Raw genomic sequence first — 17,157 nt, 5'->3', positions numbered from 1 at the left:
TTGTGTGGATGTGTGTTGTGTATGCCGGAGACGAAGGTGGCCTTGACTCGCTTTCTGCGTATCAATTATTGAACATGATAATAAATACCAGAGGTTACCCACTCACATCATGGTTTTCGTCGCATGTGATGTCCATTTGTGTTCCTCGACTATCACTGTGAAAGAAATGTATCCCATTCCATTCCCTTGAACTTACTAGCCTGTTGATTGTGAGTCTCGAGTCATTTGATCATGGAGCCTCGTAGGAATGAATTTGTTTAGTGTCGTCTCTACATGGACACCCCTTTTCATTATTGTCTCTTCTTACTTGAAATCTTTACTAGAATTGTTGTTCACCATGTGCAGATTGTTCAAGAGTTGAACCAAATGATTCGAGTGCACAAGTGTCTCTCTCTCAACCGTCAAATGCTTCCATTAGGCAAGTCAAGTAACATGCTATTGCACCATATATGAGGGATCCTAGACCTTCCTTTCCATTCAAAGGTAATAAAACGCCGTAAAATGCCAGTTCAAAGTCGCCCATCAAGCTACCGGATTTCTTAGGAAAAAAAGAAGACATTCATAATCACCCACATGATGAGAAATGCCCCGGATTAAAAGTCCAGTCAAGCTAAAGCACAAACAAGATTTCAGATCGAGATGGGGGTGGGAAAGAAAGTCATAAAAGGAAATCGCAGAAAGAAACCCGCCCCCCTTCGCAAGTGTAAAGAAGAACGACATCTTCATCAAACGCCAATCAAGTCCTTTGGCAAAAACGTCCACACCGTGCCGACGAGCCCGAGCACCGAAAACACCACCAGCAGGCACCACAGCACGAAGCGCTCCCGCGGCGCCACGTCCTTGGCGTAGAGCTTGAGGTAAAAGGCAATGGGCAGCACGATGGCAATGAGCGAGCAGAGGGCGGCGCCGAGGAATGCGCAGACGGAGTCAAAGGCCGGGAAGACGATGGAGATGAAGAGCAGGACGACGACGACGGCGACGCGGACGAGCAGGCGCTGACACGAGCGGAAAAAGGCGGCCGACGATGGTGACGACTGCTCTTGCTCTTGGTCAACACTATGATGTTGGTGGTGATGGGCGGGATGATGCAGGCCGCAGAGGACGTCGGCGGTGGTGATGAGCGGCCGGGCGTTGAGCGGGATCTTGGTCAGCGGGATGATGGTGACGCAGATGCACATGAAGATGGTCAGGCCCTCGGGGAAGCCGGAGCTCTTGATGATGTTGGAGGTGATGGCGTCGCTGATGCCGTCGCCAAACATGAGGATGCCGACAATGGCGAGGCACGTGTCGAGGACGTACTGCGAATCATTAGTTTGCTGATGCCCTGGAGTCTCGTCTCATTTTCGTCTCTTTCCCCTTCTCTCCCTCATCTGACGGTCCGCGTGGGAATAGGGGAATCGCAAGGTCAACATACAGAAAAGGAAAAAGTGATGCCGACAGCTCGTCCCCATTTATGAGGATGGCGCATATCTCGATAGATCTTGAAAGATATTACATGTTAGCAGCAGATCTAGATACACACAGATAGAACTGCGTCTATAGGGTCAAGGGAACATGGGCCTTCGTACCGAAGGAAAGACGGAGTGAGCACCCCATGGACTCAGCATCAGGCCGTATGCCAGGGGCACCGCCAGCCAATTCTTGGGCAAAAGGTGCGTAGCAGCAGGCTCCCACAAGGAGCCAGGGGTATCCGTCTTGAGGAGGCCATCGGCAATGACGACGCACACAACTAAGGCGGCCTTTGTCAGTTCTGCTCCATCAAGCCCGAAACAAGGGGGATATTCCAAACGGAAAAAAAAAAAAAAACACTCACTGCAAAACGTGGAAAAGATGCCAATGACGCTGGTGTAGCTCAGCCAGCGCAGCGGCATGGAGTTGAGAACGAGGACAATGGCGGCGCAGATGCACTTCCAGGCCTCGACGCTCGCCATGCCGGGCAGCAGCAGCGCAAGCGAGTCGGAAAACAGGATGAAGAGAGCCACGCAGGCGGCGACGAGCTCGAGGGTGAAGAGGGCCGACACGATGATGCGGGCGCGGGCGCCAAACGAGATGTAGGCCAGGTCCGAGTACGTGATGAGGCTAGCATCGTACTGCATGCACTTGGCCAGCAGGTTGGCGGTATGCGAGGTGACGGCGGCCGTCAGGGTGAGGATGCTGAGGCCGAGGATCCAGCCGCTCATCTTGAATGCCAGCGGCAGGCTCAGCAGGCCAATGCCGATGAGGGCGTTGATGGAGTTGAAGATGGACTGCGGCAGGGTGCTCTGGCCGTCGACGGTGAGGACGACCTTGTTGCCCTGCTTGACCTCCTTGACCAGGATGGGCTGCTCCTCGCCGAAGGCGGCGTCCTCTTCCTCCTGGGCCGCCTCCTCCTCGGCCTGGCCCGCCGTCCGGACGATGGAAGGCCGGCGGCGAATCATGGACGGCCCGCCTATGGTGCCGTAGCCGCTGCTGCGATACGAGCCGTAGCTGCCGATGATGGACGGCGTCGATAGATACGGAGACGTGCCAAAGATGCTGGACTGGGCGGACGCGCCTTGGAGAGGGCCGGTCCCGCCCATCTCTTCGTCGAGAGGCTTCCCCTCGCCATCTCTGTCGTGAGAATCGGCAACGTGGTTGCTCGACCCGGCAAGCGGGCTGCCCATGCGCGGCGACTCGCCCGCGCCGAGGCCGTCGTAGCTCGTCGAGAAGTCGGCGTCGTCGCCGGCCATGTGCTGCTGGTGCTGCTGGTGCTGGTCGGGGGCAAAGACGAGGCTCGGGCGGCGAGGGAGGACCTCGGGAAAGGCCGCGGCGCGCTGCCAGCTGCGGGCAAAGTTTTTGAAGCTGTTTACGCCGCCCACGTCTGCCATGGCGGCGAGACGGTCGGTGACGGAGGACCTGACGGCAGGGCTCGATTAATCCATTTAGCCATCGTCGTCGTCTGATTCGAGCAGCGAAAAAAAAAAAAAGAGAGAGAGAGAGAGAGAGAGAGGAGCAATTAAAAAAAAAAAATAGGGTCAGCTTACCGTCTGCCGCCGCCAATGTCTCGACCGTCGGGATGCGCGCCACCATGGTCAGCGTCATCAGCGTCATCGAGCAGCGGCCGGTCTTCTGCGAAGGGGCTCGACGAGACGCTGCCGGTGGGCGATGGCATGCCGTCGTAGTGGCCCCATGTCGTCGGGTTGTTTCTCGAGGGCGGCGCCATTTGGCTGCCGGGACCAGCGCTGCTCGTTGTCTGGCTGGCTGGCTGGCTGTAAGCCCGAGTGATGGTGGTGGTGGTGATAGTGGTGATAGTGGTGGTGGTGGTGGTGGTGGTGGTGAGCGCGGGATTCGGGGTCAGCCTCTCTCTTGTTATTTGAGGGTTTCGCAGCCAGCTACTAGGTAGGTAGCTCTCTGGATCGTTGCCGGCGATGAAGATGGATATATCAGTGATGCTGTCCTGGCTGCGGGAAAATCAGCGCGAATGGCCGTTCACTTTCTTTCTTTTTTTTTATGACACGAAGACGCTGGCATGGGAATTGCGATCGACGCGACAAGACGGTCTTGCGGTGAATCAGCGGGCAAGGGGAGAGAAGCAATGACGAAGAGAAGAGAAGGGAAGGGAAGAGAAACGGCGAGAGGTTCCCAACCCTTGCCGTGATGCATGCAAGATCCGATCCAGCGAGTGAGGGGTGCGTGCCACCAACCAAAAAAAACCTGAGCCTCCTCCTCCCCCCCCTCTATATAGGTACTACCTACCTATCTCTGCCCATATCTCTCTCTATCTCTGTGTCTCCAGCTCGTCTGTCGCATTGACCGCCAAACAGCCATGTCGCCTCTCCATAACGTGCGCTAACCAGGAGATGTTGCTGGAAAAATAATACCGCAACATCATCATCATCATCATCATCATCATCATCATCATCATCATCATCATCATCATCATCATCATACATGTACATGGCTCGTGCGACTCCATTAACTACCTAGTAAAGTAGCTGTGGTAGTAGTAATAGCAAACAAGCACGTCGAAAAGGCAAGGCATCGTTGCTCAAAGAGAAACCACACCGAGGCTGCAGCCAAGCTAAGCTGCAGTCGGCCTCTTGGGCTCATGCATCGTGCCGGGAAAAGAGGAGCGAGCTTATCTTGCCTTAATTTAAATTGATCCTTTCTTTACACTACCTTACTAGGACGTACAGTACAACTACTTGTACCTCGTGATGCATCGGATTACCTCGTACACATTTGGTGATGCAGCGCCAGCCTGCTTCGATAGATTCTCAATGCTTCTCGAGACTGACTTTCTACCGACAACAGATGATTGCAGCAGTCTTGTAGTATCCATCACAAACACAACAGTACCTTAGCAGTAATCCTGAGATTACATCACGCCCTCGTCCGTTCACCTAGTGGTAGTACCTAAATCATCCCATCTTCCTCACACCTATACCTACTAGTACCTACCTACTTAGTAACTAAGCAAGCTACAGGTACTTACCTAAATACCCATATGTACGCTAACGCCATCCCACTTGGTACAACCCCAGCTCCCTTATCTCCTCTTATCTAAAAAACATTCAAACTCCATCATCAACCATCTTCACCTCTCCTCCACATGCTATACCTAATTCCATACCCATCCACGACACCATGACTTCCCTACTACCACCACAACCCCCATCTACCACCTCCCCAGCATCCTCCCTCTCCCCGCTCCTCCCCATCCTCCACGCCTTCAACCACCGCCACCACAACCAGCACCGTCTCGCCCACTGGTGGCCCGTCTTCCGCATCCTGCGCCGCACCCTCCGCGCCCTCGTCGACGACCTCACCTCATCCTCTACTTCTACCTCTTCTTCTTCAACATCGTCCTCCTCTAAATTATCATCACGCCCTCGCCGCGACGCTGCAGCATTGTCTTCACAACCTCCTCCTCCTCCTCCCCGCGCAATCTGGCTCAGCAAGCACTTTATCCCCAGAGCATACATGTACGTTTCCCCTCCCTTCCTCCAAGGTAACATCTTACACCAAACTGACCAAACTTCCCCGTGAACACAGTGCATTCTCCCAACTCGCAGCCGACAACCAACACGCCCCCCTAGGCCTCCTCCTCCTGGCCGTCCTCTCCCGCGTCCACGCCGTCGTCACTCAGCTCCTCCTCGACCACACAGCCACCTCCTCCTCCACATCCACCACTCCCTTAACATCAAAGCTACCACCTTCCATTCAAGACAAGCGCTCAATCGACGTTTCGAGCCAAGACAAAGGCATTACCATATCCCGCGACACACACACACCACCGACACACAACACAGAGCGTCTACGAACCCTACAAACAACCAAAACAACACCAACACCAACAAGCAGCGCACGGCATTCCTCAGATGACCCGCGCAGCGGCAACGTCGCCAACTCAGAGGCAGTAACAGCTACAAAGCCTTCCAGGCCCAAATCAATGGAAGCGTCATCGAAAGACGACAAGAAAAAGAAGAAGAAGAAAAAGGGAAAAGGAGACGAACTGTCGAGTCTCTTTGGGTCGTTGGCATAAAAAGTCAGCTCTCCCAAGCCACTCGTTCACGCGGAGCAGGAAAAGAAGACGCCGTCATTCGAGCAGCAATTGCGTACCACCATGTCATCTAGTATTCAGCATTATACCCCACATTTTCGTCCATACCAAAGCATCAATGAGCCTTACTCGGATCTTCAACATCGAGCCTCTCATATTGCCCTTCAACATGTCCAGAAAAGGAAAACCTAACTTGGAAAGGTCCAAAAAAAAAAAGAAAAGGCATCTTCATTACCCGAATACAAACTAGGCGGATTTTCAATAAAGACCAAAGAGAAACGATACCAACGAATTAGTAAACCCTGCTTGGCCTCTCCTCATGCCCGTTCCATGTTCAACAAAAAAAAACAAGGGGCTGTGCTTTCCCGCCTGTGCGCCAGCCTCCGTACGTTAAAATAATAACCACCACCCCGCGTAATATTGCCTCGTAACACGTATTCCAAAGTATAAAGAGCACTTTCGGCGACAGTTCGTCCTATTCCTAAGCCTCTCCAAGCCCCTTCCGTCTTTCCCCCAAATCTCTGAATATCGACTCGTTGCTACTCCTTGGCCACCCCACCCACTGCCCTGTGTGCCCCTCACCGTCTTCCCGTTGCCTAATAAGGGCGGTAAGACCAGATGCGAGCCTTCATGTCTCCGGAACCAGTCGCAAAGTAGCCGCCCTGGGGACTGGGAGCCACTGAAATGACGGAGTTCTTATGTCCCTGAAGCATGAGCTGTGTAGTTCCCGTGCGCGGGTCCCAGAACTGAACACCGCGATCCTTGGAGCCGGACAAGACCCAGTTGGCGTCAGGGGTCAGCGCAACGGACAGGACAAAGTCCCGGTGGCCCTCAAACGTCTTGACGCACTTGCCGCCCTTGGTACCGGAGCTGGGAGGGCCGCGAGGCGAGCTGAGCTCCCACATCTTGATCGTGCGATCCAGACTGCCGCTGACGAGGTCCTTGCCGTTGGGCGAGAACGCCACCGAGTAGACGCTGTCCTTGTGCCCATCGGGGCCCTCGAGACGCTCGACCAAGAAGCCCGTCATGATGTCCCAGACACGAACGCTCTTATCCAACGAGCCGGCGGCAACAAACTGCGTGTCGGGAGAAATGGCAACGGTGGTGACGCCATCCTCAATCGTCAGCGTCAGGGTGTTGGTGCCCTGCTCAATGTCCCACAGACGGACAGTCCTGTCACCACTGCCCGAAGCGATGGTGCGGCCGTCGCGCGCAAAGTCGAGCGAGTAAATGTCTTGCTCGTGGCCCGAGAAGTGGTTGCGGATAGTTCGAGTGGCAATATCCCACACCTAGGAAGGAAAATAAAGAAGTTAGCAAATATTCGTCTGGAATCTGCAAGGGGGTGAAACGTGAGCAAGGCACGGCCTCTGCCCTGCCCACTTTCCCCCTCTTGGCACTCTATGTTTTGCTTACCCGGATCAACTTGTCCTCGGCACCGGTAGCCAGGTATCGGCCGTCGGGGCTGAAGCAGACGCTGCGGATGTAGAGGTCGGCAGCCATGTCGGTGGCATTATGGTCCTCCAAGACGCACACCTTTTCGCCCGTCTGGACGTCAAAGATCTGGGCCGACTTGTTACAGCCCGTGGCGACATACTTGCCGTCGTGGCTAAAGCGGACACAGCAGACGACGCTCTCGTGGGTCAGGGAATGGACCAGGTCGACGTCCAGGACGCGCTGGACCTGCGGGTTGAAGATGGCGTACCAGTCATTGCCCGTCTTCTTGTTGTGAGGCGCGACGGCGTCGACCTCGAGATCGCCGAGGGCGTTGCTGATGGGAGGCGGGGGCGCTCGGGGGCCCCCCATGCGAGCGTGGTCGGGAGTCGGGTGGCTCACTTGCGGCGACTGGGCATTGCCGGGATACGGCACGGGGGTGTTGATCTGGGGCGTCGCAGGCCCGACAGCATTCGGCGGACGGCCAATGCCTCGTCGGCCCGGGCCAGGCGAGGCCGTGCTTGGCGGCGCCTGAGGGCCCATGCCGTTGGGGCCCTGATAGGCCTGCTGCTGGTACGGAGGCTGCTGCTGCGGCGGCGGCTGTTGTTGCTGCTGCGGCGCGTTGGGGTGCGGGGGAGGGACGGGCAGTCCGGGAGGCCCCTGGGCCATCTGGTGGTGGTGAGGGCCCATCTGCTGCTCCTGGGGAGGAGCCTGGGGCTGAGGCGGCGCAAGGCCACCCTGGTTGCCGCCGGCCATGATGCCGCTGAAGAGGCCACCTCCAGGCGCAATCGAGGGAGGCTGCTGGGAGGGTCCGGCGTGCTGAGGAGGGCCCTGGAGGCCTGCCTGCGGAGCTCCCTTGCGAGCGACCTCGAGCTGATGCCGCAACATGTTGATCTCCTCCTCGTATCTACTCGCACGCGAAGAAAAGAGAGATGCTGTTAGCGCGGCCCGCGACGACGTGGTGGCCATGTATGCAGACGTGCTTACTTTTGCTTGAGCGTCATATGGGTTTGCTCCATGGCGTAAACCTTTTCTCGCACCAGCTGCATTTCGCTGACCTGCGCTGAGACTATATAGTTGAGCAGTTAGCCAGCGATTCTAGCCCGCGATGTATTTGCTGCTTGTCATTTGATTTCTTGTCATTTGATTTTCCATCTCCATCCGTGTTCCTCCTCCTTCTCCTCCTTCGCTTCTGTCCTATTGTCTTGACGTCCGCCTCTTGACACGCGTATGCGTGCGTTTGCTTCAACATTTCGGATAGCCATGGCACAAACCATTGACCTTGCTCAGACGGCATTTGCCGGGGGGGGGGGGGGGGGGAAGGCGTACTCTGATGCTCAAAGTTCTCAGTCTGGCGCTGCTGGCTGTCGAACTCGGCCCTGATCTGCTCCAGCAGCTCGTTGAGGCGAGCATTGCCGGGGGGCACAGCGCCCATGCCGCGATGGGAATACATGGACATGGCTTGGGCGGGTTGGCTCGATGGATCGAGACGCAAGCTCGTGCGAAGAGGACTCGGTGCTGCGAAAAACTTGCGCGAAGACTGCTTGAACGTATCCGCTGTCGCCTGGATCCGGAGACCAGCAGGCGTTTTAGCCGGGGGATCGAGATTCCGACGTGGCTCTATCGAGGCCGTAAATCAAAACACCCTCCTAGAAAGAGAAGAAGAAAAAATTGGCCCCCCCAAAAAAGGGAAGTGACGAAATTCCAGCTCGACCGGCCGAGGCTGACGATGGAGGCGGTAAATGGTATCCGGGCGGCGGATGGGAGAGCGACTCGCAGCTTGGGAGCGGAATCGCGTATCTGCGGGCAACGGCGGACGTGATTTCGATGCGATGCGTGGAGGTTTTGTGTCAAAGGAGGAGGCAGAGAAGAAGAGAGAGAGAGAGAAAAAGGTGAGAAAAGGAACCTTGGAGGTACAGCGTCGCGGCTGGGGGAATAAGGTAACTTCGGTGGAGCGCTAGAAGCGAGCAGGCGTCTCGTCTCGGGGCTCGTAGCCTGACCACACAAGCAGCGCAGAGCAGAGCAGAGCAGCTGGGGGGGAGAAAGGCGCTGGCTCAAGGGGGGGGCGCCTCGTTGTACATGCAGCCCAAGTCCAGACAACAGCCGCATATACCTGGCGGTACTTTGGTGACGGCGCTCCACCGCACGCGCCACAGCGGACTGGAGGCTCCTCTTGTGGTGCTGCGGCACCACCCACATGTACCGCGCAGTACAGGCGACAGGGGCGTCAGGTTCTCCCGGCTAGCCTGGCCCCAGCGTCAAGTGCGCGAGTGTGTTCTGGCACAGCCGGACAGGGGCGTGGGCAGGTGGAGTTGCACAGAAGCTCGGGCCCTTTTTCTTCTCTCTGAGCGGGTGTCTGTCTTTAGCTCTCAAGTCCTTTTCCTTGTCCGTCTAGGGGGCGTTTCTGAATTCTTCTGAGGGGGGGGGGGGGGGTGCGCGGTAGCGCGGGCCGACAGCAAATCGATACTCCAGCCATGGCCTCTTGGTGCTCGGGGCGCGGAGTAGGTACTGTCGTCTGCTCGCCGCAGAGTACCCAAGATACCTGCGGTTGCTACGACACGTCCGGGCAGACAGCGAGGTAGCACGGGTTGGCCGCGCTGCAGACGGGACACCGGGGTGGCACGCCTCTTCACCTGGGGTTACACACGGACAGAAGAGAAGTTGTGACACCGTCTTCTGTACGTACGTGCGGGTGCTCGTACAGTAGGTAAGGTAGGTAGGTAGCACAGGCAAAGAGGGCATGTAAAGGGATGTAGTAGAGGCAGACGCACATGTATGCAGACGCACGCGCACGAGACTCTTGTCAACTACCTATACCTAACACCTCTAGTACTCTACATAAGGTAGGTAGGTATTACGAGTAAGACGAGTAACGCCCTACTGAAGTAAGCCACGATGCAATGATTAATGGCATGCCTAGGTGCTTGTAGTTGCCCTCTTTCTGTCCACTTACGTACGTGGAAAGAGTTATTACTCGCCTTGATTCCTTCCTCCAGAAACCGAGTCCGATTCAACAGCCGTCTGTCGCGTCATCGTCGTTCTATGCATTTGCATGTCAAGTAGGTATCTCCCTGTAATCCGTCCTTCCGTACCTAATCAATGCTCCGCAACCTGCATGTACCTGTAAGCGCCTCTCAGCCCCCCCTTCAAGCGCGACCCCCCTTCTCGTCTTCCTTCCTCGCCGTCCACCCTGGCTCCAAACCCGCCCGTTCCCCAGTAGCAGGGGAGGTGCAGAGGCCCAGCCCGGCACGGTGGGGCATCTAGACGTTGAAGTTTCTCTAATCATTTTACAAGTCCCTCAAGATGGCAGCCTCCACCATAAAACTACTACATGCACTAAGATGCAGTACCCAAATCCAGCTAATAAGCTACCATCTCCCAAGCCCTTGCTGTCCCGGTCTGGGAGCGGCTCACGCTGGAAGCAGGGATGCAGAGTGGATATCAGAGTGGGCTGCAGTAAGTGGGGCACCCAAGCCCACCCAAGTGGACTCCACTCTGGCCCCAGCGCTGGCAGGGGGTTATTGCGTGTGGGGCGGCCGAGCCTAACACCAGCCACAGCCCAGCCGGTTCCCCATGCTGTCGCGCTGCATCGAAGCTGCGACCTTTAGCAAACCTGTACTTTGCACTTGTACCTGAGGACGGGGGCTCCGCTCTGCACGCTATCCGATTTGCGGCCTAGGTGGATCCTCTCGCACGCTCTGCTTCTCTGCTTCTGTCGTTTTGAGCGAAACTGCCAATTTGGTACCTTTGTACGCGCACAGAGGCGAGAATCCCGCACACACGCACACACACACACACACACACACACACACACCTCCAAGCATCGACGCCTCGACCCGATATCCGAGCCAGGAGACGGGTGGCCATGTGCACTCCCCGAGCTGGACTTGTCAAGCCAATTGCTCGCATGCGAGTGAATAATGACAAGCAGTACTGCTGATAAGCAAAAGATGCTTGTTCATTTTCTCGACCGCGGCAATGAAAGCATGTGTTGACGTCAAGACAAATGACGTTCTGACTGGTGTCAAGATGATGATGATGCCGACCATAGAAGGTAAGGAGACAATCCGGTGTGTTTGCCTGTGCTGTTGACTGTAGACTTGAGACGCCATGAGTGTCCCGTCTTCTTGTCTTTGTTGCACATACCTAAGGTACTACTAGGCATTACTACAACACCCTCCATCGATTTATTTCATTCCGCCATGGCCGTTTGTAGGCACAATGCCGCCGTTCTCATCATACTATTTGTCAACGCGGAGGCACCAGCTCTCTCTTCTGTCTCACACACAAGATTCGCCCCGGCAAGCCACATGAGGCTGAGGGGGCCAATTGGAGAAATGTCTTGGCAGCCTCGTTTGCTCGTTCGTCCGTTCCGGGGGCTTACTAGGGAGTGTCCAGCCAGGTGGTGCAATATGGATGGTTGACCTGCTTCGTCCTCTGTTGGTTCGTGTGTGTGCACATGTGTCACACGCTCCTTTTCTTCCACCCAGTAACACTCCTACCTAGTACCTACTACCTCTAGTAGGTACCTAGGTAGTTGCTTGACTTGGACATTTACGAGTACACACACAAGTATTGTAGGTACCACACGTCTTGTTTTTTTTTTTCTGCATCCCCCCCCCCGTTTGCCATGATACCTGGGGTGCTAAGCGTGCTAATCCCCGTCTCGTCTTTCGGTAGGATTGGCCATCTGCGGCTTACGGTAGCCGCGTACACAGAAGGGAGGGTGTGGTGACGCCAAGCGATCCTCCAATGCAACGAGGTGTCAGGTGGATGCACGATACATCCGCCTGTTTGTTTGCACTCTCAGATGTCTGGGAAGCTCATCCACGACATGCGTCCATCAACCTCGGGTGTGGGTGTCTGGCTTGCGCTCTGGAAACGCTGTCTAGGGTATAATTAGGGGACGGGATGGTCTTTTTATGTTCCAGCGTGAGGGTGTCTCTTGGGAGGCGTGGGCTAAGGTAGTGGCAGCGTCCATCCAACCGGCATCGCACACGCGTTCCTTGCGATGCTACTTACATACCAGCATGTGGCCATCCTTGGAATCTTGCCCTTTCGCTGGTTCGGCAATATGTAGTAGCAAGCACGTAGAAACCCAGACAGCATCAAGAATCAAGAATCATCAGATTGCTGGATGCTCGAGTCGGGATCTGACGGTGGCTTGCATACATGTGGCTTGCAGTATCCGAACTTGTGGTGTGTACTCGTACTACTAGATGCCAGCCTCTTTAGTTACCAACCACTAAGGTAGGCAGGGAGGAGTCCATCATCCACGCCCCCTCGCTTGTACTACTTAACACACATGAACACTTGGTCGCCATGGTTGCACATGTAATGTCTTACAAGCACCACGGCCGTGACGTGGGTATCGGAACAATCATCTTTGCAGACGATATGAGTGAGAGTCGCCGACTGGTGGTGAGATGCGCCAGAGCAGATGCGCATTTCGAAACTGTGGTATTTACTTGAACCTGTACGTGCATGTGTTCCTCTCCACGGAACATATCCTTGTAGGTATTATTTCAACTTTTGATGGCGAGATAGGTACCTAGGTAGAGAATGGACCTTGGGTATCGAGTGCGTGGTTTGGTACTATGTAGGGTAGGCTCGGCCGATTATACCTGCAGAACAACAGCATTTGGTATCACCACTTTTCTAACACTGCCCATTGTTTGCCAGTTCGTGCTCAGAGGCAAGACATGTAGCTCGATCCATTCCGTTGACTGGCACTCGTGGTATTACCAGGTCAAGAGAATCGCAGATAAAGCACCCCCTAGCACAGACGCTATCACTTCTTAAGTTGACCCGGCAAACTTTCCAGAGTTCCTTTTCCAAGGCTAGGGCCGGGAATCTACCCGCAATTGATTAAAGTCCCCAGGGTGGTGGTGCATCCTGGGCTGCCGATTGAAAAGGGTTAAAAAAAAAAAAAAAAAAAAAAGGAAACGGAAGCTCATGGGACGGATCGCTAAGCCGGGATTGACTTCGGCATCGTGCCGACCGGAATTTCACCGTGATGCGAAGGGGGGATTTGCTGCCGCGATTTGGGCGCTCGGCAGTCACGGGGCGGAAAACTGGACGTGTCCGAACTTGATCAAGGGGGGCTGCCTGAATAATATAGTATGTGCAAGTCGTTGCAATCGTGAGGCTAGAACTCGTCTTTCTTCTCGACGGGTTGCCGCTTCAACGCGAGACGGTGGGACGATTGTCAAGATGATGGTTATTGAGGACGTGATGATGATGCTCAGGCAATTGTCTCATCACGACTTACTACAGGACCATAAAGAGTGGCCGTAACAGCAGTTGGGCCTCGAGTGTGTGTTGTCTCCGGGGAATGTGGGAGAGAGAGAGAGAGAGAGCGGCCAGAACGCAGGGACGCACGCAGTGTGAGTGGGAATCGCAGGTTTGATGGATGACGAGCAAAACCGAAGCTGGCCTCGCGCTGCCGACGAAGCGAAACGAATGCACCCCGATGATGGGGCTCAGATTTGCCAGCTCTTTCACGTACAGCAGAGAACAGGTTTTCCTCAACTGCGGACAAGGCAATAATATTACCTTAGGTACTTACTCGCCGCAGAAGGATGACACGCATTGGATGGAGAGGCGAAACAAGAAGAGGGGGAAGAGCAACAAGAACAAGATGAAGAGTACGAGATGCCGGCACCTCGCGCGTATTCGTGTTCTTATCGATACGAATGCGACTTGCCCACCCCGCCCCCATCAAAAGGCGCGGCTTAGCTAAGGCAAAGCCCGCCAATCCCGCGCCGCGCCTCGGCCATTCAGGCACCATGCCGCCTGAGCATCAGCACATTTCCAGCTCCCTCTCTGGCCACTTCGGCTCCGCTCGGGGGTGGTTCCCGCATTTCGACGCGCTCGATTCGGAGAGCCGTAGATGTCCGGACATTTCGTCGAATCAGCAAACATCACACCACCAGCTGGCGCCGGATCGTTGCTGCTCCGTGAAAGGGGTGGAGGCGAGGAAGCAGGACTGCCGTCGAGTCGATCCTGTTGATCGGGATGTTGATACAGTGATACCTACGGCTTCTACCTACCTATATAAAAGCATGCTCATGGTACAGTTATATCACAGGAGAAACAGCCAAGAAGGTCTTGCTTTTTGCTACATAGGTACCCAGCTGCCTACTACCTACTACTGTATCTGGTAGCTTCAGTTTGTTGCTACCGTGGTTGATAGACAAACCATCAGCAATTCACCTCCTTCGGTCCCTCTTCTCTCTCTGTGCTCTGCCTGCCATCACCAGCATCGTCCGTCCTGTCACACGCTTATCTGATCGATCTCCTCCCTGCCATTCGAACCACACTTGGCTCTTCTGTTGCGCCGAACCTCAATCGGGATCCGCGTTGCACCCCTGAACTCGCGCCCCAGTTTTTATTTTTTTCTCGCTCTCTATCAACGTCGAATCGCTCCCCCCCCCGGACCATCGACTAGGCTCAGTATTTAAATTGGCCCTCGCTCGCTGCCCGCGACTCGATCGCAAAACCCCGTCGCCTCCGAAACCTGCGAACAAGCAGCCGCCTCTTGTTCCAGCTGTCCAGGTCCCTTCTTTTGTCCCATTCTGACCTTGTATTGTTTTCGTCTTCCTTGGTCTGCCCATCATGGATGTCGTGCTGGAGCTCACCGACACCTTCATCGCCGACCACGTCTACGCCTGGCTGTTCCCTCTGCAGCCCGCGCCGTACGACTACCCCAAGGCGACGGCGTCCAATTCCTCGGCCCAGGCCTTTTCATCATGGACCTACAAGCCCGCGACCAAGTACTTCCAGGTCGAGCCCTTCCAGGCCGCGTACATGAGCTCCCTGCCCCGGGATAACGTCTGGCGCCAGGCGGCCACGCTCTTCTTCATCACATGGTATGTGCCCTTTGGCATCTGGGGGAGGATCAAGATATCCCGATGCGCGAACAGCCTCCATTCGCCCCCCTCCTCCCTGCACCCCGTCACGAGTCTGGTGCTAATTCTTGAATTCAGGATCTTTGGCCTCATCGTCTACTTCATCTTCGCCACCCTCTCCTACGTCTTCATCTTCGACAAGCGCACCATGAAGCACCCCAAGTACATCAAGAACCAGATCTGGCTCGAAGTCATCCAGACCAACAAGTCGATGCCCTTCATGTCCCTCCTGACGGCGCCCCTCTTCCTGCTCGAGGTCCGCGGCTACGGCAAGCTCTACGACACCACCTCCGAGGGCCCCGGCTTGTGGTACAACATCCTCCAGTTCCCGCTCTTCCTCGTCTTCACGGATTTCTGGATCTACTGGATTCACCGGTACCTGCACCACCCCCTGGTCTACAAGCACCTGCACAAGCCTCACCACAAGTGGATCATGCCCACGCCCTACGCCAGCCACGCCTTCCACCCGGTCGACGGCTTCGCCCAGTCGATCCCCTACCACGTCTTCCCCTTCATCTTCCCGCTGCAGAAGATGGCGTACGTCTTCCTCTTCGTCTTTGTCAACTTCTGGACCATTATGATCCACGACGGCGAGTACCTCACCAACAACCCGGTCGTCAACGGCGCCGCCTGCCACTCGCTGCACCACTCCCGCTTCGAGGTCAACTACGGCCAGTTCTTCACTGCCTTTGATCGCCTGGGCGGCACCTACAAGATGCCCGAGGCCTGGATGTTCGAGAAGGAGGTCAAGATGTCGCAGAAGAAGTGGAAGGACGAGGCACAGGAGGTCGATGCCACTGTCAAGGAGGTCGAGGGCTCCGACGACAGGACCTACGTGCCGGAAACCAAGAAGAGCAAATAAGTGCTTGCTCTACTCATCCTTCTGCCTCCTTTCTTCTTCTTCTTCTTCTTCTTCTTTTATTCCTGTTTAATTCAACAAACAAATTACGGCCATGAAAAGAGTCTCCCTTCTTCTGGCGTAGCGTGACTTTGCGCTACGGAAAGGTGCCCGAGCTGGCACCAATCATTTCATATATCATCTGCCGCCAACATTTACCCACCTACCTAACCTTACTCCGTTTGGTCTTTGCATGCTGTGTATATACTTGATCGCAGTCTCTTGGGTGGATCACGGATTGAGCCACCTCAACGCTGTTTGAGTTTCGATACTGAATATTGGCTAGGGCGGTAGAGGCGTTATGAGGACACGGCATCACGAAAAAAAAAAGTAAACAAGTCTGCTTGAATGATGTGTAATACTATGGTATATTTTATTTGACGACTGATATCAAGCGCACCGGCGTCTATGATCCGGCAATGTAATAATAATACGATATAAAAGAGAACTTTCCAACTCCAGCTTGGACCAAAGAGAACAAATGAAAGTGAAATGGACAACAAAGAAGACGGTATCAGCTGGACAATGTGTCGAAGCAAGTAGCCGCAGATTTGCACACATCCTCTGGCGAGGTTGTATCTCTCGCACCACAGCCTTCGGGATACTGCTTGCTTGCTTAAGAATAGACAGATGGACAAAAAGGGAGAAATAAGAGAACCAGAATCAGTGAGCGACGAGAGAATGGAAATGCATGCGACCAAGCGCGCGCAGACTCGGAACAAAACAGGCCGAAAGACAATGAATAGTCTTGTAAAAAGAAGAGAACGATGGCGAGGTGAGAGATGTAGAGATGAAATGACAATGTAAACAGGCTCCCGCAGATGCTCCATATGACGGCTAGGAAAAGGTGATCAAAAGTCGAGACGAGCAACAGCAACAACAACAGCAGCAGTAGCAGCAGCGCTACAGCATAAACTCTCACAAGTCCAGGAAGAAAAAAGAACAGTAAGGTAAATCGCCTCCTCCGTTCCTCATGAGAAGCTCACAAACTTGGGATCCCTCGGCCGGCCGTCGGGCCCGATGCCGTTGGCCTTGAAGCGGTTCTCCATGTACACCTTGCGGGCCTGGTCAAAGGGCAGGCGCCTCTTCTTCATGATGCGGAGGACCTCGGCCTTTGCGGCGTCGTCGAGCCCCGCGCGGGCGTCGCCGCCGTCGACGTTGCCCGTCAGGTCAAAGGTGCTGCTCGACAGGCCGGCCTCGATGTCGCCGGCAAAGGACGAGGGCAGGCGGGCGTAGAGGTAGTCGGAGCCCGGGAGGCGGAGCTCGTGCAGGCGGCGGAGCCAGCAGGAGCGCGTGAGGAAGAGGGCTGTTGCGACGACGACGAGGGAGACGCAGACGGAGTAGAGGAGGTACGACATTGTTTGTTGCGTTTGTTGTTGTTGTTGTTGTTGTTGTTG

The 17,157-nt window shown here is 55.2% G+C and overlaps 5 protein-coding genes across 5 annotated transcripts; 2 read left to right on the top strand and 3 right to left on the bottom strand.

Moving 5' to 3' along the window:
- Positions 1 to 429: 429 nt before the first annotated feature.
- Positions 430 to 3,522, bottom strand: TRIREDRAFT_121942 (transmembrane amino acid transporter-like protein). Its single transcript, XM_006965353.1, has 6 exons — positions 3,003 to 3,522; positions 2,653 to 2,886; positions 1,814 to 2,589; positions 1,569 to 1,729; positions 1,415 to 1,480; positions 430 to 1,298 (listed from the first exon to the last, which is right to left on the bottom strand). Exons 1-6 carry the CDS (start codon positions 3,179 to 3,181, stop codon positions 726 to 728), a joined length of 1,989 nt encoding a protein of 662 aa, XP_006965415.1. The 5' UTR covers positions 3,182 to 3,522; the 3' UTR covers positions 430 to 725.
- Positions 3,523 to 4,605: 1,083 nt separating this feature from the next.
- On the top strand, positions 4,606 to 5,503 carry TRIREDRAFT_107591 (uncharacterized protein; the record flags this gene model as incomplete). The annotated part of the gene is made up of 2 exons (XM_006965481.1): positions 4,606 to 4,943; positions 5,014 to 5,503. The coding sequence occupies 2 exons, from the start codon at positions 4,606 to 4,608 to the stop codon at positions 5,501 to 5,503; spliced, it is 828 nt and encodes a 275-aa protein (XP_006965543.1).
- A 357-nt stretch (positions 5,504 to 5,860) lies between these two features.
- On the bottom strand, positions 5,861 to 8,834 carry TRIREDRAFT_121940 (uncharacterized protein). The gene is made up of 4 exons (XM_006965352.1): positions 8,282 to 8,834; positions 7,940 to 8,021; positions 6,935 to 7,859; positions 5,861 to 6,810 (listed from the first exon to the last, which is right to left on the bottom strand). The coding sequence occupies exons 1-4, from the start codon at positions 8,409 to 8,411 to the stop codon at positions 6,118 to 6,120; spliced, it is 1,830 nt and encodes a 609-aa protein (XP_006965414.1). The 5' UTR covers positions 8,412 to 8,834; the 3' UTR covers positions 5,861 to 6,117.
- Positions 8,835 to 14,569: 5,735 nt separating this feature from the next.
- TRIREDRAFT_78130 (uncharacterized protein) lies at positions 14,570 to 15,724 on the top strand (the record flags this gene model as incomplete). The annotated part of the gene is made up of 2 exons (XM_006965480.1): positions 14,570 to 14,823; positions 14,941 to 15,724. The coding sequence occupies 2 exons, from the start codon at positions 14,570 to 14,572 to the stop codon at positions 15,722 to 15,724; spliced, it is 1,038 nt and encodes a 345-aa protein (XP_006965542.1).
- A 1,007-nt stretch (positions 15,725 to 16,731) lies between these two features.
- TRIREDRAFT_62017 (uncharacterized protein) lies at positions 16,732 to 17,118 on the bottom strand (the record flags this gene model as incomplete). The annotated part of the gene is made up of 1 exon (XM_006965351.1): positions 16,732 to 17,118. The coding sequence occupies one exon, from the start codon at positions 17,116 to 17,118 to the stop codon at positions 16,732 to 16,734; it is 387 nt and encodes a 128-aa protein (XP_006965413.1).
- Positions 17,119 to 17,157: the final 39 nt, after the last annotated feature.

Source organism: Trichoderma reesei (assembly GCF_000167675.1).
Source record: "Trichoderma reesei QM6a unplaced genomic scaffold TRIREscaffold_9, whole genome shotgun sequence".
Lineage (NCBI taxonomy): Eukaryota > Fungi > Ascomycota > Sordariomycetes > Hypocreales > Hypocreaceae > Trichoderma > Trichoderma reesei.
This window is presented reverse-complemented; position numbering and strand designations above follow the sequence as displayed.